The 25,927-nt window shown below is 38.6% G+C and overlaps 1 protein-coding gene across 2 annotated transcripts in view; it reads right to left on the minus strand.

Moving 5' to 3' along the window:
- Positions 1–4,146: 4,146 nt before the first annotated feature.
- The window catches only part of GLRB (glycine receptor beta), a 69,041-nt gene continuing 47,260 nt past the window's right edge, over positions 4,147–25,927 (minus strand). Inside the window, exons 8-10 of one of the 2 annotated variants that reach the window (XM_090036305.1) lie at positions 24,336–24,488; positions 17,387–17,679; positions 4,147–7,428 (exon numbers count right to left, since the gene is read on the minus strand). In XM_090036305.1, the coding sequence (XP_089892431.1) occupies positions 7,132–7,428; positions 17,387–17,679; positions 24,336–24,488 (743 nt within the window). In that variant the 3' untranslated portion in view covers positions 4,147–7,131. The remainder of the gene's footprint in view (positions 7,429–17,386; positions 17,680–24,335; positions 24,489–25,927) is intronic. The other variant, XM_090036307.1, reaches the window with a different exon arrangement.

The raw sequence follows: 25,927 nt of genomic DNA on the forward strand, positions 1-25,927 counted from the left end.
ATGTGATTGATCACTGTATGTTTCTGAATATGCCTTACACAAGTTTGTTTGTAAGCTTTTTTAAAGAGAGTTATCACCTCTCCACAATGCCAAAAACTGCATTCTGTCATGGTAAGAATACCCCATTTCTTTAGCAGTGGACAAAAATATTTTTTGACTGGAAAAGTCTTCTGCCACATTTGGACCTGTTTGTTTCTGCTAGCCACAGGCAGGATTGAAAATGACAAAAAATAAAATGGTGACCTGCCACTGAAAAGAGCCAGATGCGAAGGCTGTGACATGTAAGTTATGTCTGCATTGAGCTCCCTGTAAATCAGGTCGACATAGCTGAGTTATCTTTAAACAGAATATTTGGGTGTTGCTAACCATGTGGCCCTGGAAACAGACCAGTGTGGAATAACTGCCTGAGTATTTACCCAGCATCTTGGATCAGTGTTTCAGTGCCGGCTGGACTTTGTGCTGCCATGGGTACACTGCTATCAATCCTTATTCATTTTAAAATGAAGTGGGGCATGTCTACATGAGAAGAAGACATGACAATGACTGTGGGTAGAAATATCCATAGAGATTCCGTTAAGCTTTTGAAACAAATTTCAATAAAGCTATTTGTACCCTTATTTTGCAAATCTGTTAATGGTTATACTCACTGATATCCTGCCTGGTAAATCATCAAAAAGCTAATTCTTATAGAATGTAATTTAAGACATTTGGAGGCTTTTGGATGTGATCTCATGAGAAGAGGAAGATTTTTAAACAATGGAGAGTTATCAGCAGCTCAGACAGGTGATAAGTGTGGCACAAAAGTAGAGACAGACCTGTAATGGGGAAGAACAGTTCAGGACTGGATTTTGCTTTAAATTGTGTTGTTTTCTTTAAATTCAAGGGTAACACTCCCATTGACATCAAAAGGAAAACAGAAACATGCTCCATATCTTTCTAAGACCATGAATTAACTTCTTATATTACTTGGATATAATAGCTATTACTGTAAAATATGAAACTAATGGAACCCCATTGAGTCATACAGTTACAATGTACTATTCAGTATAGTATTCAACAAATTACTGTTCTAGACACAAAAATGTTATAAATTCTTTCTATATCTGAATTCATTTTTACCTTCAACATCCAGATCCAGGACATCAGAAGATCAAGTACTAGCATCCCTGAATTCTCTTATCCACTTACACGTGATACATCTATATTTACGTGTCATAACTCTCAAAAACAGGGATATACCCTTAGTCCTGAGTCCAAATATTTGGTTTGTAGAGAAAGGGGGAAAAAAATCTATTTTATGCTCCCAATAGGCAGTTTTCCAGGTATGTAAGTGGCATTTTTGGCACTTTACACACAATTTGTGATTCTATTACCTTTGCAATGTGAACATGCTCAGTAGGCTACTTACTGTCTGGATGGATACATGGCTATGTATGTGTGTATGTGGGGCATGAGTAAGTTAAAATTCTACTGTCAAAATCTGGTGACTAATAAGTGTGAGATAGAGAACGAAGAATAAAGTAAGGGTATATAGTCCTGTGGGCTGGATGCCTCTCTAGATAGAAGTGGGCCTTGGGTTCTGGCTGGGCCCCATTCCCAGCAGAGCAGAAATTTTTCCATTGCTTTCAAACCATTTTTTCCAATAAATATACAAGGTACAGTATCTTAGCTTCAAAGGGAGTGTTGGAGGGGACTGATGTGATCCGTGCCTGGCATGTGACCTGGGGTTGCAGCTAGGGAGTTGGAGAGAAGAAGGTTCAAGACCCCTAGAACCAGGGTTTCCTGTTTCTTAAGAGACTGTCTAAATGACTCATCCATTGGGCAAAAATGTCAAAGGCCCCTCTCCCCCCTTTTTGTTTTAGAACTTATGTTCAGATATACACATATGGGATCAGTTTATAGCCTACTGTGCATGCTTGGTAGTTGCTGCTATTGAGCGGATTATTGGGCATCCACAATGGATTGGCAGTACAGCTGAAAACTACATAAGTGCCAAAAAGGTTGCATATGCAGTTGGACACAGAAATTGAAAAAAAGAATGCTGCTCAGCAAAGCAAGTAGGGAGTGTGAATTAACAGCACGAGTTTCTCAATGCAAATTCCTCATTCAGGAGCTAGCAATCTATGGCCTATAGGTCAGTGTTGGCCTGCATAGTGATTTCATCCAGCCTGCAAGAGCAGGTCATTAGCAACAATGCAGAGGTTGGTTGTATGGCTGATAGGATGTCAGTGGGCAATTGGCTCCAGTGAGCAGGGTGAGAAGCACAGCAACAGTGGCTGAAGTAGCAGCTGAACGAGGAGTGGCAGCTCATCTTCAGATTGTACTGTGCTAATTTGGCCTGTCTGAAAGGTTGCCAACCCCTGCCCTTTGTGGATAAGCTTAGTCTGCCCTAGGAATGCCTCTGTGAAGTGTCACTTAATACACTTGGAAAGCAACCCTGAACAAAGGCACTTTTAATGTGGACTAAGAGCATCCACTTACATTAGTGCAGAGCAGCTAATGCACTATAAATTCATATCTGAACCTACTGCACACTAAACTACCTGTGTAGAAATGTCATTATACAAAGCCCAATTTATAGAAGTAGAAAAGCCAGTTGGAAGTGTAGATTTATTTTAGTAATCTTTTCCAAGAGTAAAATTTAACAGGAAGTAACTCACTTGTTCTAAAATTGCTTGTGTCAGTTTCCATGGGCAGAAAATTAACTAGGTGTAATATACCTTAAAGGACAATAAAGGAAGACAATTAGTCCAACAATGATTGCAGGACTTCCATCTAAAAGTGGGCATCAAACTTAAAGCTTATCTATGTAAGAAAGTTACTGCACAGTAAGCTAAGGTGTGGCTTTACGGTGTACTTTGTGAATAAAATAAGCAAATGCAAACAAAGTTTGAGGGTCCATAGAGGGAACTATTGCAGAGTAGTTAATATGCTGTAAAGTGATACCCTAGTTGTCTGCACACGGACTTCCAAGTATAGGCAAACTCTTAGATGCCAGTTCTACAGGAAAGAAGGTAAATGAATGATATGTGCTCCAAGCAACAGCTTAATTCACCTTTGTGGGAATCCAAGAGGGACCAGGGGAAACATACTCCTAAGATCCTGAGATTCAGAGGCAACTGATTTTTCAGAACACCTTCAAATGCAAGGTTTGACACTGATCTATTTTCTTGGTAGAAGCTGTGGTGCCCAGGGACTAGAAGCCAGCAGCAGAGCAGAACAGAGGCAAAGGAAATCCATTTCCCTTTTGTGAATCCCTGAGACTCAGGTGTATCTTGGGAGATACACAGATTTAGGGGAAATAGAAGTATATGTTTCTTCTGCCTACAGGGATACAGGTGGGAGAAATTACAGGAAACTGCAAATGAAACACACAGATAGTATTCCTTTCAAAACAGGCTGTTCAATTTTTGTTTGTTCAGAAGTTATGAACAACATTATGGCTAATCTAATTAAAAATTTGCTGTGTGTTCAAGAAGAGTTAGAAACTTTACCTTCATCATTTTATGAACTCTTATTAATATTTTCTTAACCCCTATTGTATTGTTAGTTGCTAAAGTTAGCATATTTGATGCATGCTTTGAGCTCACTTGGAAAGTAGCAGCAGTCCACAATATCACTATGCTGAAAAACACCTTCCTAGGCATAGTTATGAACCCCATTCCAGACTGTAGCAGGCAACTGGCTTTTACAGGCAGAACTGTACAACTAGAGGGTGCTGAAGGACCATATTTTGATAACATGACATGAGAAACTCCTCGTGACCTTTTAATACTTGGGAGAAAAACACAATTAAATAGATGAATTAAATCAATTATTACTCATTGAGGTAACTGAAGGAATTCTGAAATAATAATACATTGTTAAGTTTGATATACTTCTGCTGTCAAAGTACAAGGTAATTATTATTTTAGCCTTCATAAAGATATTACTGGGAAATGTGTGTATTCAGAATGAGATGCTATCCTGTATTCCAGTCCTTTGGTTTTGTATAATCATGAAAATAAAGCATTTGCCATAATAATGAATATACCTTTCCCATTGTCTTGTGTTGGTGGAGTTGAAAAGTACTATTGATTAAATGGTTTATGATAAACACAGAGGCCATCAAGTAAGCAGAAAAGCGAGACAGAACAGAGATTCATTTAACAATAAAATCTATAATTGAGATTATACAGATAAAATGTGGACATTAATTACAGATAAGTCATCTTATTAGAGTGCTAACAAGCAAATTATCCTTCAAAAGGCATATAATTTCCAACTCTGGGTAATTATTTGCTTGCCCTCCAGAAACTTAAGAAAAAAGGACGAGAATGAGAAAAATAATATATATAAATATATTGCTCTGAGTATATGTACAAAAGTTATCCCCCCCTTCCATTTTCTCTTATGATTCTTTTTCATTGACCCTTTAGGTTTATACTAGCAATTCCTAAAATAGTCTCAATGGACAAAAACAAGTAAATTAAAAATGGAACCTTGAAATGGACCCTTAAAAATGCTAACTCCCCCCCCACATCAAGGTTTTAAGTGCCAAAGTGTCCAGCAATATTTGGCTTGCCCTTTGAAGCTAAATTCTGGTTGCCTATGTAAACAGACCCTTGAAAACTGCAGACAAGGGAGACAGAGGATAATTGAACACCCATATCCTTAATGACAGAACTTTTTAGACCTTTTATAGATTGTTGCTGCAAAAATTACCAATAATCCACTATATGTATTGTGATTTGTAATTTAAGAACAATCAATCAGAACGTTTGACAGAAGACCTAAGACTATCCAAAATAATTTAATTTTTGTGTGCTCAGACAGTGTATAGGTCTCAAGTAGACACCAAGTGAATTTCTCATCAGAAGAGTAAACCTTTGATTTGAAACTGGAAGAGCTTGCGTGTGTGCGTGCGCAAGCAGCTATCACCACTGGCACACACTGTGTGTGCGTGTGCATGGAAGGCCAAATGAAGAATTTGTGAACTTTCTTTTTGCTCTTTCTGTGCAGTATCTAGGCTCCAGATCAAACTGAAATTTGGGACAAAAACTGCATTCCAAATTACAAGATGCCATGTGAGATTTCTCCCATGGTCCAGACTGTCCCACAGGTTTCAGACACGTCCCGCATGAAAAAGACATTTGTCTCAACAAAGGTTATTTGACTTGTTTCTCTTTGAAAAGGGACTGCCATAGATTTAGTTTGAATATCCAGTTATTTCCGCCCCCCCCCCTCAAATTCCTGTTTTTATCTTGTACAGAAGATTGATCACAGATTAATTTTTGTATGGCACTCAGTAGTGGGAGCTGTCTCCATTTAATATTTTGACTAACAACCATACCCTCGTTACATAAAATGAAATGTGTTTGTCTCAACCTGATGAAACAGTACTCTGACCTTAGGAAAGTCCCTGTGTATTATGTGAAGGCAGCTACTCTGGGTAGGGAGAGCAAATCTGGGAAATTTGCAGGGCTGGAAAACCTGGAGAGACGGGGGAGCATATAGGTATTCCAGCCTGTAGCTGCCTCCTCATCACTCTGGGCAACCTGGGGCCCTGGATCCCTGACAGAGGGTGGGAAGTGCTCTCATGCTTTCATGGAAGAGCCCATTATCTTCCACAAAGAAACTTGAACAGCTGTACACTCTTTTTGTGTTGGAAGAAGGGCATTCCTCCTGGCACAAATATGACACCTGTCATGGTCTCTGCTATCGCCTCACAAAGGGCAGGGTCGTAGTGGCCACAGAAATCCATGGGTACTGATCCTTACACTACATATTTGACTATTATATTTTTATAATCCTAACCATGTCAAGTGACTGGGTCTAGGAAGCAAAGGCAGTCTCTCACCAGACCTCCAGTCTATCACACCCTTATTACAGATAGGATTTTGTTTCCAAAAGGAAGCAGCAGTATAAATGGGCTGGTGAAGGCAGACATTACAACTACCTCTTTGGCCTCCAGACAGGAAATCTTGACTTTTTTTATGGGCTTCAGTCTCTTTGTCCTTCAAACAATTTTCCCCTTCATTATGACTCTTAGATCATATTTTTTGGTCAGCTGTGCTAACATGCACAAGCTTGGCCAAATGCAAATGCAAACCTTGAGTATGAGTCAAGGTGAGAATCAACTATGGAAACAACTGGTTCATTTAAACTCAAGAGTTTTGAACTTCAGTGTCTGCAAACACAGACACACCAGATCAGATGAAAAATAAATTATGATTCTTCTATACCACAGGCATGGAAATGTTTCTTCAACTGAGCAAGAGAACATGTGAAAATACACAGTGCACCCTGAAATTTTAGGCCCTATCCTATGATATTTCCCCAAACCTCCTGTGGCCTACAGCCTGGAGACCAACCTGTTTATAGATTTGTTTGGCATCATATAGAAACAGGAAAGACCCTACCTTACATTTCCTCTCTGTCTACAGGTTTTCTAACTTGTGCCTGTGGTGATGGCTGCCAAAATTTGGCCCAATATTTATTACCACCATAATTTCACGTCTTTGAAGTATGCTAGCTTGAAGGATGCAGCATTTTTTTTCTAAATGAGCTGATTTTACAAAACTAGTCATTCTCTGTTCTTTATTTTTCCACACAGAAGAGATCAGCTTTATCAATACTTCCTCCACTTACAAACTTTAAATAATATGAATTACAACTTAGTTTGTTCTTCAACGGTGCCATCTAAAATTATACAGGAACAAGATGTTTTTGGGTTTTTTTTCCGAAAGTCATGAGAAGAGCTCTTAAATACTACATATATTATAATACTGATTTTAATAATACTCAACGTGCACATCAATTTCATTATCAGAAACACTTTAAATCTTTGTATGGTACTAATAACTGAAGAGAATTATCTGGCTTTATAATGAATGCATTGCCTTTCATATATTCCTAAAGCAGGATGTATGCTGTACAGTTATATACAACCATTGGGCAGAGCACAGACATTGCAGTGTCATGCTGTCATTCAAAGTTAAGATGCCATATTTTCAGTACAATCACATGGCATCTAAAATGCAATATATTGTTTTGCAAATGCAAATAATTTCACAGAGTGGCCTTCATGACTAGGAAAGGGAGTAATGAAATGGGATATATATTACACAAATGAAAAAAATTAAAGATTTATCATAAATATATAGACCAGTATATGACATTGAAGAACAGGAAGCAGAAAGGAAACAGTGCTCTTGCATAAAGATCAATTCGTTTTGCTGCTGATGGAATGACGGGTTTGGGAGGGGGAGGTTTCTTGTTGTTCTTGGCTTGAGATTTCCCAAGCCCATTGTTGACTTCAATGGGCTTTCCATAACAATCATAGTTTGATAATTCAAAATCCCTTGGCAAACTTCCAACGATGCTGAAATCATTGGATCTCAGATCAGATTTCGAAGTGCAAACTTTTTTGCATCTGGTCTCACCAACCTATGAAATAAAGAGTTTGGAAAATCATGATCTACTCACCAGTATTCACAAACATAATGCAGCTGTTAGAGAAAATAGCAAACAAACCTATAAGAAATTACTTGTTAATGGGTATTTCATACATTAGTGTAATTTGCTGAATGGTTGCATTAAAAAGTACTTAAGGATGATCAGTCAATCATATAAACTAATCTAAACATTCATAATTGTATAATTTTGCATGTACAAGATGTCTCATGCTGTGGAAGTAGCTATAGTTAGATTGCTCCATTTTAAGGCTACAGAAAGAGAAAAAAATATTTTCCTCAGCGGATTCAGAGCTCAATAATTTTACCCAATGGATATTATTTAATACTTACATTATGCCCAGAAGCTCCAATCCAGAGTAACTCTAAACACTCTAGTACTTTATACAAAAGACCCTAGGTATTCTACATCAGACAATTAACAGACATAGCTTCTGTCTTAGATGGACCCCCTGAAAATGTGGGACAGCATCCTCTTTGTATTAACAATCCATGGTGTCTTTATAAAGACAGTTCACAGAAGTGCTATACCACTTTGCTAGGTCTGCTTACTAGGGGTTCGCACTTGAGGATTTCAGTCTCCTGAAAGACTGAATTCCTGTCTTTCTCCTAGCTCTGTCTAGTGCTCCACCATTCCTGGGAGTCATGTTATAGGAGAAGTATTACAGAGCCCTACGAAATGACCTGAGAAGCCTAATGGTATGAGTTAAAGGGCTGGTGTGAGCCTTTAGAACCAGCCCTGGGAGCTGCAGGAATTACAGTCTTGTTGTCTAGTTTATGGGTTTGTGTGCTGAACTCCTGGTGAGTAGATTATGAGTTCAAGTCTGGATGTAGCCCCAGAGTCTCAGCCAGGAAAGAAGGGTATGAGGAAATTTTAAGGAAGTATGGGCTGGACTCTAAGAGGTATAGAAAACTGCTAGAGCATTGGGCTCAGAAAGTAGTAATCAGTGTCTGGTTGGCAGCTGGTGTCAAGTGGAGTGCTCCAGGAGTCAGTCCTGGAGCCAGTTTTGTTCAATATCTTCCTTCATCTATGACCTGGAAGATGGCCTAGAGTGCACCCTCAGTAAGTCTGCAGCTGACACCAAGCTGGAGGGAGTAGCAGATATGCTGGAGGGTAAGGCTAGGAGTCAGAGTGACCTAGACAAGTTGGAGGATTGGGCCAAAAGAAATCTCCTAAGGTTCAACAAGGACAAGTGCAAAGTCCTGCACTTAGGATGGAACAATCCCATACACTGGTACAGGCTGGGGACTGACTGGCTGGGCAGCAGCTCTGCAGAAAATGACCTGGAGGTTACAGTGGACAATAAGCTGAATATGAGCCAGCATTGTGTTCTTGTTGCCAAGAAGGGTAACAGCATACTGGGCTGCATTGGTAAGGAAGTGACCTACTGTTGCCAGCAGGTCAAGGGTAATGATGATTCCCCTCTATTCAGTACTGGTGAGGACACACCTGGAGTACTGTGTTCAGTTTTGGGCCCTCCACTACAGAAAGAATGTGGACAAATTGGAGCGAGTCTAGCAGAGGGCAACAAAAATAGTGAAGGGGCTGGGGGACATGACTTATGAGAAGAGGCTCAGGGAACTGGGCTTATTTAGTCCAGAGCAGAGGAGACTGAGAGGGGACTTAATAGCAGCCTTCAGCTACCTGAAGAGTGGTTCAAAAGAGGGTAGAGCTAGACTGTTCTCAGTGGTGGCAGATGACACAGCAAGGAGCAACGGTTTCAAGTCAAAGCAAGAGAAGTTTAGGTTAGATATTAGGAAGAATTTTCTCACTAGGAGGGTAGTAAAGCACTGGAACAGGTTACCCAGAGAGGTTGTGGAAGCTCCATCTTGCAGGTTTTAAAACCTAGCTAGACAAAGGTTTGGCTGGGATGATTTACTTGGGGATGGTCCTGCTTTGAGCATGAGTTTGGACTAGATGGCTTCCTGTGGTCCCGTCCAACACTAATTTTCTATGATTCTATTTCAATCACAGACTTGTCTATTCTGCTATCCCATAAAAGGACAAGGAATGACACTTAACCATCATTCATGGACTAAAGTTTTGAAATAAATGGTTACCAGGGGGGTTTCCTTAGGCATATTTTAGATAAAACAAACATCTGAAAGGGTGAAACTGTAGGCAATTTGAAGAAATTTGGAGATCACTGGTACGCAACAATTTGAGCTGGACATCTAATTGTACTTTGATCTCTCCCAATGATTCATTTAATTTTAGAATATTTGGAGCAAAAGTAAGGGGAAAAAGAAGAGAAGTAAGTTCAGCATTGGATTTTCTTGATCTATTGACAAACATTTTGAAAGCTGACACCAGATAAAAATAAAGCTGGGTTTAGGAAACATATGGTATATACTATTTGGGTGAGTTGGGTGATTCCCTCCCCCTTTTTTTTTATTGATCAGGGTGATTTCAGGGGGGGATGGGAGGAGAAGGAAGAAGTCAGCCCATGTTCCACTTCACTGTAAGTTTCTCATTCGTTTCCATATGTGTCAAACTTTGATTTTTGATAAAACCAGAGCATTTGAAGATAGAATCTGCCAAAGCTGATATGCAAAATACCCAACAAAATGAAGGGTTATTTTTTAAACTTTGGACATTTTCCTTCCATAATTATATAGCCTTTTTTCCCCCCTCTTTCTCTTTTTTTATCTTGCAATTGGTTTCTGAACAGTCTGGAACAATCCTCTACTCAGAACAGTCAGGTCAAACTCCCTACCTAAGATCATGCTTGATTTATTTATGAAGAGGATTATATGTTGTGGTTTCCTCCAATAGTAGAGTCCTTTATCCAGGAGGTCTCTCCCAGGCCTACAACCTATAAACCTATCTAATTGCATCTGCATTGGGAGATGTAGATGGCAAGAGTAATGATTCCCATGATTGGAGTGTAACTTAGCTTGCAATTTAAATATTTTAGCTAAAAATATCTAGGATATATTTCTCTTCAGTAATTATTAATCTATGTACACTGTACAGTGTCTGACTCCTATTCTACATAATCAAAGACACTCAGGTTTGATTAACAGATATACCACAGATTCCTGCATGTCAGAACACATCATGTACTTAGGGGGCTGACAACTAAGCTCTCTTATGTGTGTGCACAGTACCTTGCACACACAGGTGCCACCAGAAAATAATATAAAAAAATATAAAAACAAAACCAGTGGAACTGTCAAGATTAAAAATTAACATCACATTGAGCACATTTTTAAAACAATTCTCATGCAATCAAAGGAGTTGGGAGAAATTATTAAGTCATCTAGTCCCAACAAATGTACAATTGTTCACCACAATAACAGAGCATAACTTTGTCTTGTCTAGTTCTAACTACTCTACCACCTTCTAGGACTTGCACTACTCTGCTTTGGAGACCTTTCCATACTATAACAAATCTCATTTTTAGGAAGTTCTTGTCTGATACTCAGGCTAAATTTTCCCCTTGTGATTTTATCATATTATTCCTAATTATACTTCTTGTACCACTTTTAATTATTGCTCTTTCCCAGGGGGTTTGCACTGTTTCCATTTTCTCATTTAGCTATTGCTTAGCCAGGCTTTTAATCCTTTCTCATAAATCTTTCCACTTCCAAGTATTTTTGTTGCTCTTCTCTAAATTCCCTCCAGTATACCTACAATTTTCTGGTAATGAGGTGACTTTGTACATTTTAAAAAATGCTCATTTGCCTTTTGTATCACTCCCTTCCCCCATACCTGGAAAATCTGGGATTCATATAATACTCCTGTAAATTTATCAAAAGACAGAGGATATTTTCTTTAGAAAGTCAACTGCTACGAAGGGCTTGATATTTAGACCGTTACACTGAAGATTTACAAAGAAAGTAAGTTTTAAAGATTTAAAGCTCTATGTTGGGTCAGAGTTGACCATAGTTTTAGGTAGAGTTTAGATTATGGTTTGTATGGGATGGTTGGATAGGGATGATCCTGCCTCAGGCAGGTGGTTGGATCAGATGACCTCTGGAGCTCCCTTCCAGCCCTTCTTCTCTATGACTCTGATTCTGTGACAACTTCCAGTCCTTGCACATCAATACCTTCTTACTAAAACATATATACCTTGGCTTATATACTTATATTATATTTTCTCCATCCAGGATCTTAATAAATCACACATAGGGCCTAAACTCAGAACTCAGAAGTTTTGAAGAAAAGACTTATATATTTTTTACCCAGAATGAAACCACTGTAATCATCTAGTCTGACCTCCTGTATTATACAAGCCATGCTACTTCCACGCTGCTTCAGGTCCACCAGCTGTAGTTAAATTAGAGCATATATTTTAGACAAACATTAAAGCTTGCTTTAAAAGTCTCTACTGATGCAAAATTCTCCACAACCATTCTCCATTATTGGTAAGTGAGTCCAATAATTGTTCAACCTGGCTGTTAAAAATTTGCACTTTATTTCCATTCTGGATTTGCCTAGCTTCAATTTGCTGTTAAAGTTCATTATACCTTTCGCTGCTAATGAAACTGCCTTCTGTTATCAAATTTCTATTCCCTATATAGGTACTTACAGACTGAGATGAGATCACATCTAAACCATCTTGAGTTTCCAGTTTCTTAACTTCTAACTACTTAACCAAAATGCTGCATGGAACCACGTCAAATGATTTTCAGAAATCAGTATACTACCACAGCACTATTATCTTTATCAAACTTACCATGTCATAGAAATCTATGGAGAAAATGAGAGGATATCTATTTTACATAAAGCTATGTTCATTGATTTTAATTGTATTATCCTTCTTTTTAATTAAGTCCCATATCAGCCATTCTTTTATTTTGCTTACATTGATGTCAGGCCTGTAATTACTCAGGTCATCCTATTTACGTTGTTTAAGAAATGGGCACATTAGCTTTATTGAAGTCATCTGGAACTTCCCCAATTTTCCAAGACTTATTAAATATCAACATTAATGGTTCACAGGGCTCCTGGGCCAGCTCTTTTAAAAATCCTGGATACAACCTAACCAGACATGATGATTTAAAACGGTTTGACTTTAATAGCTTATTAGCTAGGGTAGGAATGGAAATAATATCATCATACAATAAGAACACATCATCTGGATATTTCCCTAAATACAAAATGGAAATATTTATTGACCAGTTCTGCCCTATTAATGGCAATTCTACCATTTCCCTCTAGCAACAAATTTGATACCATTAATACCTATTGAGAGGGTCCCTTTTGGCCTTTGCATTGTTCTTAAATATGCAAGTCTTTTGTTCTCAATATTACTTTTCTATAATTAATAGAATCAATATTATATTCATTTCTGTCAATTGTTTACTGCTACTTAATCTTCCTAAGTCAGTCCTTGGCTGTTCAGGCTGTTGGATTTTTTTGTTTCTTTTGTTCCCCTTTCCCCCAATCCACTGAAAGTTTATTTCTTGATTATGCCTTTTTGTGCATCTATTAAGATATTCTTAAACAGATCCCAATGATCTTTCACATTTTTTCATTCATTTAAAATTCTCCTTTCAGCTGATTTTGTTTACAATTGTTTTCAGATTTGTGAAATTTGCCCTTGTCCAGTATTGAATATATATTTTGCAGGGACTTTCACTCTATTTGCACATAACAAATATAACCAAGTCACAGTTGCTTTTATCTAACCACCACTTTTAATTCTGTACTCAATTCCTATTTATCTATTGTCTCTCAAGATGATTAAAATCTGCCATGCACAATACAATGGTTTCTGACATAGAACATTTGATAAGTATAATTTCTAGCGATCTCAAGGACATTTTAGTACACACAGCATGAGACCTCCAACATGTATTTTACAGACTAAAGTTCCCCATGGTAACAGTGTTTCTTCCTCCCACACAGTATGTGACTGTACCAAGAGTAATGTCACAAAAGATACAATGTGAAGAACCCAAGGCACTCATGGCCTGCTTTGATTTGAAGTCAGTAAAAGGTACAGCTAACCAGCTCTGTACTTCCATATCACAAATAAAAAATGTGCACCTGATGATTCTGGAAGACAAATCTCTGAGTGGGAAGCACACACATAGGTGAAGGGAAAAACCACTACAGAAGGATCAGATGAATGATCACTAAAGGTCTGATATATTATAAATCAGTACAGATGAAAATAATAGGTATCAGATGTAGGCACTGTTCTGACATGATAACCAAGAAATACGAGTATTTCTCGTTAAGAATGACTGGTTTTGGGTTGTTATCATCACCTTCAGAGAGCCATTCATCATCTGCCATAGTCATTATTCTTTTACCAAATGTTCAGCTCAGTCATCAGCATATTATACATGTGGGACGGCTTCTATAGATGGGCATGATGAAAATGTGACTTCAAATCCAGGAGGATTTACTCAAGTTAACAATGTAATCTCGCTCTAAAAATCACAGCGCCACTGGCAGCAAGGGAAAACTGACTCGTCTCACAAACAGTTCTGCTTTTCCTTATTTTTTAAATCTTATAATGCCGTTCAGGAGGGTGGCGGTGGGGGGAACCTTCCTAAGTTGACTCTCAGCAAAATGTTCAAATTCACACAGTTACCACAATACTGCATCTAAGATTACCACTGTTTTTTCTTACACTTAGAACAAGAGAGACTTGCTGGTGAAGTAAAGGTGGAAAAGAATATTTTTATAATCACTTCTTCTTTGTAGATTTAGGTTGTAGAACTTTCTGTACTGGCAAAAACTATATTAGCATTTATCATGTTTTCTTGTTTTCAAGCATATGGGTGCCCATGGTAACTTTTTAATAAATCTATTAGCTTCATTTAACAGCACTGATTACAAGGCATTGCTAATTTACCTGTGAACCCAAGCATCTGAAGTGTATCCATGCAATGGCATGCTGGTAGAGCTGATAGAGTTCTCCTGTCTTTGGAATTAGGTAGAGCTCTCCTGTCTTTGGAGGGCAATGTTGTTGGAGCTCACCTGTCTTTGGAATTAGCTTTCTTCCTCCACTATAAGCACTAAGCAGCATCAATTTATTTGACTTCGGAGCTTGCTGCATAGCTGCTTCCTGTACTCAGGATTCTCAGGCTAGAAAGGCATGCCACAGACTACTATTTCTGTGTAGGACAGAGTATTGTTTGGGTCTGAATATTCAAAGATTTCAAGGGTGCCCAGAACCTCAGAGAAAGGTTGTTTCATTTAATATAAATAGAATATTCGCATGCATAAAAATGAGAACAGTCTTTGCTCAGCTAATTACTATGTGGCTACATACCTGTCTTTTACAGGCAAATGGTTTGGCATACTTTGGCTGGTTCCTATTATTGTGTTCTTCTGCACACACAGGATGATGTGGCTCAAGCACTTCTTGTATCAAGATTAAAGATGCCAGTGATAATATAATGAACCACTAGAGGGAGCGAGAGGGTAATTTGTTGCCAGGTAGATTACAGTAGGAGTTCCAGGCTGTCTATTAAGTGTTAGCATGATCTGTGAGAAATTAATAACTTTCCTAGACATGGCATGTGGTGCTGAATTCTGCAATTTTGTAGACATATATGTTTAAATGGAATACATTCATTTCCCTCTTTAAATGGGATAATAAGTTAATTTTATATTATTTTAAAACATAGGCCATATTATCTGCCATCTTTGATGATTCCTCTCCGCTCAGCCTTTCTTCATTTCTCAACCACATAACATGTGGATTTATCTCAGAGTCTATTAACAATCACAACACAAGGAGGTGTTTCATTTGGACATAAAGAGTATTTACACATGCATTTATTATGACCTCCTCTCTCTACCATTCGCATGCATTTGACTCTCCAGTCCCCTAGAATGAGCTGATAGAATCCCTCTGTATCTTCCTAGCCAAGAGTCATGTGGCTCAGTCAGCTGGCCTCTTTTCCTAGCTCACTATGGTGCTCTTTCCAGGGATTATCAGTCCCCAAACATCTGTTTTTAAAGGGTCTGGGTCATAAATCCAGTTCCTACACGTTAGATCAAAGAACACTGGACCTAGGGCATTAATAACCACAAAGAAGACTATCTGACAATAAGTGAAGATTCTTGTATAATTTGGAGGTACTTCTAAAATTTCTTAGCAAAAGCAGTGTTTTACGTGCACCTGTTTTCTGACCAGCAGAAGCCACAAGTGTAGCACTGTATCCAGAACATAGTATTCCCAGCAATAGAATAAAGGTGTTTGTGGGTAAAAGTCCTTCACAGGCCAGGGGATACACTAGTAAAACAGTCCAGTCTCAAACGTGCAATGCCATTCTCAGGTTTCCATAATGCAGGATATGTAGAACAGTTTTATACAGATTTTGGAGGGGAAATCCAAGACTACAGCATAAACCTTCAGGTCATCAATTATTCTATTGTGGGAACGGGAAGGCTTTCTCTGAAATGTCTTACATTTATTTAGACCCCTAAAACACATGGTTATATGTATTCTTTTAAGAATCCTGTGTTGAATACTGATAGTTTAGAGGAAATTAAAAAATGATCATTAAAAAAATCCTAATTGTGTTACTCCATGTATTTTGGGCAATTAAAAGGACTGTGTGTAGCTAGTAAGGTTTATGTAACCAAAGGAATAAATTATTAGCATAGACCATCACATACCTCTGTCTTTGTTGGCAGCATTGTTACATTATTGTCAAGTGACAATCTTGTCACTGATACAACTGTATACATATTTTGACAAAAAGAATAAAAATAACTGACTATTCTGCTGGAATGCTGCATCTAAATTATAGCTTTGTAGGAAAAGGTGCTTCAGAACAAGGGTATAATTCGTAGCTGTTTATAATTCAGTGCAATAGAGAAGCAGAAGTGTTGCTGTGCCACTTTTAACCTTTCCTCCAAGTCCAGGGCTGACTGAGGAAAGAGATGAACTAGTTCTAGGCACAATTTAGGACAGTCAGAGGTTGCTGTAACTTAGGTCTGACAGAATGTGTTCACTTGAGTTTGTAGTACCAGCTGGAATATGGCAAAGTATACCATATTTTAACCTCAGCAGGTTTCCTTTACTTCCTAGAGAATGCCAACTTACTAGGTCATCATACCCCATAAACTGATCCTCTGATGCTTCCTCAAGGCAGCTTTAAAGTCATTTTGTATCATTCCGATACACAGCAGGGGCTCAAATCTGGCTTAATATCCTTATTTTGCATATCTAAATTGTTCAGTCATTGGATGTTGAGAGCTAAATTCTTGTCTTATGTTAACTTCATTAACATCAAAATAGTCTCTGCTGAAAAATATGCATCAATTAAATATCATTTAGGACTGGTGGGGGTTGGCCTGTGTTGTCTATAACTCTTTTACCAAAAACAGATGATGTTACTGCAATAGGAAGCCAGCACCAATATCAAAAACTCTGGCACAAGCCAGTCCACATATGATCTTTAATCCTACTAGGAAACTGAATAAATTTCTTCATGAGCCCTGCAGCACAAGCAGAAGGGTAACAAGCAGGCACATATTTCTCCTATATACAAATGCCTGGACTTCTGGATCTCTGGGAATAAATATTCTTTACAGAATACTCTGTGTCACTGCATTTCAAGTAAAATAATGAAACTAGCCTAATTTGAGAACATTCTCAACAATCCTTACTAGAATCATTGTCTTCTGAATTAAACTCAATTTGACAGTTATTAATTAGACATCAAGATGCTGGCCATTGATTTACCTGGAACACGGCAGCTGACATTATACTAGCACATTAAAAAAAAGAAACAGCAACAAAAAAGTCCCTTGAGCTTTTCAGCAGAGAACAAGAAGCCAAGTCACTCGGGCCCAGTTGTTCAGAATGCTGTCCATAAATGATCATGGTATAACCAAGTTAACTGTCCTTGCTATATCTAAGTTTAAGCATCATCCAGAATTAAACATAATATATCTCTGAAATAACAAGGATTACATAGAGCCTGACTTGCTTGTATAACTTTATAGCTCTTACCTGTAAAGTGCTGATGTGGACAGGAGTGCCTGTTCCATTCACTGTATTTTTTTTGGCTGCATTTCCACCTTTCCCATCTGCTTGCTCTGCCTTGGCAATTTTTGCTTTTTCAGCTTCAATTTTCTTTGGATTGTTCAGCATTACTTGAACCACTGCATATTCAACCAGTGAAGCAAACCCGAACAGGAGGCAAACAATCAACCAAACATCTAAGGCCTTCACGTAGGACACTTTGGGGAGTTCGGCCGCAAGAGTAGTACATTCGGATGCCAAGCTGAGCACCGAGAAGATACCTACAAACAGTAAAAATAGATATTAACTAATGAAAACCTATCATTTGGTGCCCTTCCCCTAAAACATATATGCTATCACGTTTTAACTGATGACTTTTCTTAACAGTGAATGGAATTTCATGAGTATATTATGCAAGAGATGACTGTTCACTGGATACATATATAATGCATACACTAACGCCTATATAACATTTATACTGCACTTAACATTCAAACACAATTTAATTAATATTAAATCTGAACATATGTAAATTCATTTTCATAAATAAGCAAATAGACACAAATGTGCTGAATTCTTGATATGGGCACACACACATACACATGCAACAACTAGGAAATGGTTTTGCATAAGATATATCAAACATATCAGAACGAGGTGCATGTAGCTCTGGGAAGATGGAAGGATATGAAATAAATATGCTATTTTAACCTGGTCCTTTCTTCCACATCCTTTGGACCAGACATCATGACTAGAATTCAGCCAGAGACGTCCTAGGGATCTATATTTTTCATAGCATAGAACATACTTAAAATAAAAAATACTTAATATTATCTGTTGCTTAGTGTAACATGTCTAGATAGGGAGAAAACATTCCTTCTGATCCAGAGAAGAAGCCAATTTATCCACAATTATCTGTGAAATGGAAGGAACTGGGGTGATTGAGGGCTATACAGCCATTTATAAACTCATCATGAAAGACCCAATGATGTGGGAGGCCTCTTGTATGGCTCTAATGAGCACTGCTTTCCTAAAAGATTTCCAAAGCTTGGCAGTATCACAATGCTCATTTCACAAATGGCAAAATGTAGAAATCACCTAAAAAGAGGAGCTGCCTGCAGTGTTGCATATCTACATACAGTCATGTTTGGAAAAGGATAATTCTTTCACTGGTTGTCAAACAAGACACGTTCACTTTCATCTCCCATATTCATAACTCCTGGGTTTAGTTTTATGAACACTAATGGTATAATTCTTTCCTCGGTTGCACCTGAGAAGCCTGGCTGAAGTTAATGAGGCTATATGAATGTAAATGAGTGCAAAATTTGGCCTTCAGCAGAAGCATCTAATTATCTCCTTTAGGTTGATTGCATGTATTGTCCAATTTATGAAAAAGTATTGATAGTTCAAACATGAATACATCTTTTCTGATCTCTTATCCAGGACTAATGCTTGGAACATTTTAATGATCTTGAAAATATTTGTATTAGTCCATCACACTGTTTAAGTCTAACATCAGACTTTAATAGTACCACTCAGATTTTGATAAGATTGATCAGGCCAGTATATCAATAACTGTAAACACTTGATACTACCGTTTCCTAACACTTTATTTAGTATTCTGGATGGCACTAATTTAACATTGGAAGCTTGTCAGATATTAGCTGCTAAAATGAAGAGGACTAAAGCATAATGATGACACCAATGGTATATAAAGTTCAAATATCCTAGATACATTATCTAGAAATAAGTAATATCATTATAGTGTTACATAGTCAAGAACTCCTATTTTTCCAATAGTATAATGCATTTCCTGACCTACTGAGTTGTGAGCTATCAGACTGATATACCTGGGCCAAGACTGAACATGAAAAATCCCTACATAAGGAGAACCTTATCTTGAATATCTTCTTCCAATTTACTTTTCATTCTTTAGAAAATGTATTGCTTAATATACCCACGTATGTCTATTCAGAAGCCCTGAAAATCAACATCAATTCCAAACCTGAATCAACTAGCAGCCAAGGAGGCCACAACCACAGATTAATGAAAATCTCTTTGTAACTGCATATTTTTCATCATTGTTGTAGAAAGTAATTTTTGTTGGCCTATTAGTAGTAGTAGTAGTAGCATTGTTGTTGTTGTGTTATTAATACGTATTTCTTGAAAACTTTTTCAGCTTTGTATAGTCACTGCCCAAAGTTATTTAAAATGTTGGAACTTACAAACTTGGATTTCAAGCTTGAATGTGACTTGCAAAACCCACTGAGTGAAAAGTTTACAGTAGATCTGTCATCACTTTGTTCAATAGGGCAGTTGAGGTCACTGTAACCTGCTGCTAGTTCCCACTTATCTCTATATCTGGGGTAGAAAGTTTAGTCTCAGAATGAGATAAACTTTTTTTTAAAAAAATCACACAAGATTTCAAGAAAAAATATAAGCAGACAGAGAAAAAGAAATATTCCATTAAGTAACCTTTCAGTGCAAAATCAAAACTGGCATCACTTCAGAAAATCTGAGAGCAGATTTGTAAGAGCACCTTTCTGTGTTGATGTATTTGATACCTACCTATACTAGTCAAAAACCAAGTAGATCATGACTAGGGAGAAAAAAATAAACTCAAAAGTGATATATATAGATATAGATACATAATATTAGATATATTTTTATATTTTTAACAGACAGTAATGGAACAACTTGTTTATAGACATTGATTCTTAATTCTTGCCAGTTAGTTTTTGCTTTATAGCCAGGAGCATAATGGCTATAACTCATGAATAACTCATGAATATGAACTGTTCATATTCCTCTTTCAGTGTGTATTACCTAGCATTTGTCAAAATTAATTTGCCATCATGCTACTAATTTCTGTAGCTGTACAAAGCTACTCTGCAGTTCTTCAGACGTCTCTAATTCTAATATACCCTAAATCTTATGTAACCTGAAAATTTTGTCCAGTCTTACTGTCTTAATGGACACCAGACTGTTGTGTTGTAGAATCTCATGTGCTACTAAGGTTCCAGCTCTGGGTAGTGACTAATCATTGACAAACCTGCAGGTCAGTCAGGCAGACTCCCTGTATGCAAAGACCAATGACCTGACAGCTTTCTTGGGTAGTGGGACCCTGCAGTCTGGCTGTCTCTACATTTGGAACAAAGTCTTAGACTAGTGATTTCCAAACCTGGGTGCTGCATGTGATTCACAAGATAAACCCAAACACCTATATATGATTCACAAAGATAAATCCAAAGGCTGCATCCAGACGAGCCTGCATGTTTGGTCGCCCTGGGACAACTAGCAACGGTGCACCCTGTGCCACTGCTAGTTGTCCCCAGGGAATGCCTGTGCCATGTGCCCTCTAGTACATGGCAGGTTACCTCAGGTAGGGGGTGGGAGGCAGCAGCCTTACCTGGAATCCAGGGGGCCTCCTGGGGTTACAGTAGTGGTGATCAGGCTACTCAGAGTCTGGCTGGCAGCTGAAGCGTGGCTCCAGCCAGCCAGGCTCTGGTTTTGAGTGGTGCATGTGCCACTCTGCTGCTTTTTTTTTTAGCAGGTTTTTTTGACCCCTGGATATCCAGGGGTTGCTCCCTCCCCCACCCCCTGCACTGCTCCCTTGCAATGTGGAGAACAGCTGAACATGCAGTATGGGATGCTGCAGAAGTGTCTCTGGTGCGTTCATCTGGACATGGCCAAAGATTTCACATAAGAATCCACAGCAACAAAAACATTTTGATGTGCTGTGGTCTTTCTGAGTTCTTTGCAACAGACAAATTCCTGTCTTATTTTCCATAGTCAAAGTGAAAGCTAAGAGCTGGCATTTTCTAAGGGGTGCCTTGAGTCTAGAAAAGCTGAGAACCACTATCTTAGCCTCTCTGAGTCCCCATTTGCTTAGAAACATTTAACCTGCATCCTGGTTCTGGGCCCTCTAATTTCCCTAGTCATAGCCTTTAGAGACAACAAACAATAAAGCAAGGAAGCATAGGTGTATGGAAGGAGTTTCTTAAGCACTACACACATACGCATACACACATTTTACTCTTACAAAGTACAAAGGTTTCAGATCTTTGGAAAACCAATTCCTGAATGCAATTCCACTTAATCCACCTTTACCCCCTTTCTGTGGATTTGGTTCAGATCCTTAAGGGGGGCAAATTTTATTTTCCACACTTTCCACTCACTCCTTCTATGCCTTCTCTTCCTATTGATGAAACTTCTGTCCTTTGGCTTGGAGAAATGCCTTCTTTCTAAAAGTTTCTCTTCCCCCCTTGCCTATGTGTTCACTAAGGAACAAAACAATCTTCTCCAAACCTCTTTTTCCAGATCACTAATTCATATATTAACCATCTTTTCACTGTTGGCTTTCAAAGCATTTTATGTTTCTTATTCACTTGAACACCTCTGAAAGTCCCAGCCATAGAAATTAGTGTCCCAGTTACACTTTTTTCTAGAAGTAATTCCAGTGTGTTACTTAGGGGTGAGTCAAGAGTACCTTCTCCTCTTTGGAGGTCAGGAGCAAGCTGTTCTAAGAAGCAATTTCTTAAGATCTGGTGAAACTGTTCCCCAAGCCTTGTCCCCATGCAGATGGTAGAAGACAGCACCTATTAGTGCTGCTTTACTAGTTGTCTCTGATTTCTTGACACAAAACACTCAATATACTTTTCTTTATATGAACAACCGTTACTATAACCTTATATCACAGAGTGCCTTCTGTGTTTGCTTGGGACCACTACAGCCTTGTCTGTTCTCTAACAGGACCCCCCCAAAGCCAGCCCAAGCTTGGCTTCTAGAGGAAGATGGAAACCTGTGCTTCTTCCCACTTTGAAACTCTGGCATTTTGGTCCCTTACCCTCCCTGGTTCTCTATGGCTCTGACTCAAAGAGTAATCATGCAGTTTTGCTCCAGAGAGAGAGGCTTTGCTGCCTTTGGGGAGACCCACTATAGCCCCCAGTCCCAAGCAGTACACAGAAGACAGTCTCTTCAGAAAATGCATTTCATGGGGCAAAGGCCACCCAGCCAGAGGTTCTTTATTCCCTCCAAAAGGGGTCAGCAATCCCTCCACTGCTAATCTAGCCTGCACAGCCAAAACACCCCCAAAACTATTTCCCTTTTCCCAGCTTTACAGATCCCCAGAGCTCCTCTACTTCTCTCAGCCCTCCAGTTTTTTCTGGCCAGGAGTTGCCAGGATGCTTTTTTCCATCCTGCTATCCCATGTCATGTTTATTTCTTCAGGATACCTCCTGAATATCCAGCATTTCACCTGTCTTGATATGTCAACAAGGCCATTTAAGACTATGTTGATGCTAACAGTCCATTTTGACTCATTCTATACTTAGCCAGCACCGGCAGTTAACTTTTCATTCTCTGCACAGGCTAATGAAGTAAACCGAGTTACACAATATTATAACATTGTGAATGCAGTTAACACAGAAATACCGCAGTAAGACTCATTGTTGCATGCTCTGCTTGCTCTTAACCTAAAATAGACTAGGATTCCTAGCCAAACAGTTATCAGTATTTTTAAGGGAACAAGCAAAAAAGGAAAGGGAAAAGCATATGCATGTGACATCTCTTCTTAAATGCTCCTTTGTAAAAAGAGACAGTAAAAACTATAAATATATATAATTTATGTTTTAATTTTAACACAACAGATTATTATGCACAATGTAATTAGTTAGGGTGATTCTTTATTAAGAATATTAAATCTATGCCCCTTTTGCCTAGTAGCAAATAGGGAACATGCTTCTGCTCCCAGTGAAATCAACGGATTGTTCTTATAGGCCACATCTAGATGAGCATGGCCATCCGGTATATGGCACTGTAGACATGTCTGCAGTACCACATACTGCACATTCAGCTGTTCTCCACACTGAAAGGGAGCAACATAGTGGTTTGTTTCTTTACCCTTGGATACCCAGGGGTCCAAAAAACCCCAGCCAAAACAGAGCGGTGCATTTGGGGTTAGCATGCACCACTTAAAACTGGAGCCTGGTTGGCTGAAGCCACACTCAAGCTGCTGGCCAGGCTCCAAGCATCAGGATTGTGACTGCTGCAGCCCCAGGAGGCCCCAGGTAAGGCTGCTGTGGCCAGCACAGTGTTGGCCCCAGCCTCCCTTACCCAACCTAGGGTAAACCTGCTGCACATCAGAGGGCACGTGGCCCAGGCATTCCCCGGGGACAACTAGCAGCAGCACAAGGTGTCCTGCTGCTAGCTGTCCCTGGGAAACCAAACATCCATGCCTGTGTGAACACAGCCTTTGATTTCAGCAGAAGCAGAAGCAGTTCTAAAGACTTGTTTTATGCTTCAATTCAGAAAATTCCTTAAGCGTGTTAAATGGAAGTCCAAGTGCTTAAGCATTTTACTAAACAGCCTAGACTTCAGCATGATGTTGAACTGCTATCATAGTCACCTGATAAGAATATCCGATAACAGTGGCTGCTCATTCCTCTCAAAACAGTATTGTTCACACATTGTTCTTTACTTTTCAGACAACTGCTGCATGAAGTAGCTATTCTTAGTTATAATATCATCTTGGCTAGCCATTTTTTATTTCAGGATTCAAGTTTCTATCAGGATTTAAGTTTCTATCAGGTGCCTATTCACTTACTATTGCTAGCATTTACTATATATGGATAAGATTAAAGGAAAAATGTTTTCCAGATATAGAAAGTAGGAATATCATAACTTTTTTTGTCCAAACACTAATTTAGATGGCCCAAATAGAAAATGTGCCCACTGTCTAAACACTAGATCTTCTATTAAACAAAACCCTGAATGTAGAGGTGTCTTTTATTGGGCTAGAAATGACGTTTCAGTGAAAATGAAGACCATGCAATGAGAGTGAAGTTGCTTTCAATGTCCACTCATTTGTTATTAAAGCAACTGAAAATGGCAAAGTGGTGCTAAGTGAGTTGTGACAGTAGGTGTAAATGTAGGTTACCCAATGGGACTCTTGCAGCACTTGCATCAGGATTGATCCAAAATGACAGCCAGGACAGAACAACAATTAGCAGCGTAGGAGCATAAACACCCATCATGTAAAATCCAACTTGTCTTCTTAAAGTGAAGATTACTTCTACACAAGTGTAATAACCTTTAAAGAAATAAATGCATTAATGTTCTAAGTGTTTTACAGGCTAACCTTTTCAGATTAGAAAACCTTAGGACGAGTCAGGTTTCTGTTCTCAAGTCCATTTTACCACTGACTTCAATAATGTCCTTTAAAGTGTGAAATCAATTGATGTTATTCAAATGACAAAGTATTCAATTAAAATCAAGTGATTGAAGCTTGCCTATAAAAGTTATAACACCTAAGGGAGAGAGAGAGCCACAACTCAAGATCAGTCTGTTGTATCTGCATTCTTACAGTACAGAAGAACCAAAGTGCACACTACTAAGCCAATGTCTACATTTCCCTGTAGAAAGACATGGAAATCCAGAGTACTATCTTGCTCTTGCCAGCAGTTATTCCTGCAGGGATATGGATTCAGAATTGTACATAGAGAGAGACCAGCTGAAAGAAGGAGAACTGAAAAATATACTATTGTATTCCAAAAGAAGCACAATGCATGGGCATTGGCTAGAAGTTACACTTCAAAGAGTCTCTAAGAGTTAGGTGTCCAATTCTCCTTGAATTTTAATGAAGTTTAAGCACCAAATCCCTTAGGCTTATTTACAAAATCACACCCATTACCTAATCTTGGGTAGAGGAAGGACTCAGTTATTAAAATAAAGGTTAAATAAAGATTGGGAAGATTAAAAAAAGACAAGGCCTAACCATGGCCTAAATAAAAGTTCCACAATAATGAAAGTTCAGAGAAAGACATTTTTATCTCAGTACAAAATTTAAAGAGACAATCCCCTAAACTTAAACTCTGACTGGTGCAGATATGGGCTTAGGCTTATTTAAATGTGGGACTAAAGAAATGCTTGTAGTGCTCACTTACGGTGCTAAGCAGTCCCAAACTGAGTCATGCTGTATTTGTTCTGCACTTGCTTCCACTTAAATAAGTAGCATAGCCCCCTCAGGCCAACCCTGCATGTGTGCCAATAAGCTCTGCTGATATATCAGTGTAGAAATCCCATTACAGAGCTTTCTGTCACCATCACAGGGAAAAAGATTTCCAAGATGCTTTTCAACAATATTAAATAAAAATGTTGTCCCACTACAGTTTATGCCAGAAGTCAGGATATGGACAGACATACATTTGTCATGGCTTCCAAAGGGCAAAGAGAGCTGCTGCTCAGGACCACTCAGCAGCCATTACGCTATAAATGTTATGTATTCATAAATCGATCATACAAATACAGACAAACTGCCTCAACTTTGAGCCTGTATGAAGCATGGTTAACATTGGAGTGGTTTAGGTATATTTGCGTCAGCTCCAGCTCATACACAGGAACGTAGGAACGTAATAGCTGCAGAACATCTTGGCTAGGTATAGACATTAAAAAAGCCTAAGTTGGAAACAATCTAAGATATGTAAGCAGCATAGTTTAGATCAATAGCAAACAGAGCTTATATTCGCCCTT

Source organism: Crocodylus siamensis, chromosome 2 (assembly GCF_052110815.1).
Source record: "Crocodylus siamensis isolate JL-2025a chromosome 2, ASM5211081v1, whole genome shotgun sequence".
Lineage (NCBI taxonomy): Eukaryota > Metazoa > Chordata > Crocodylia > Crocodylidae > Crocodylus > Crocodylus siamensis.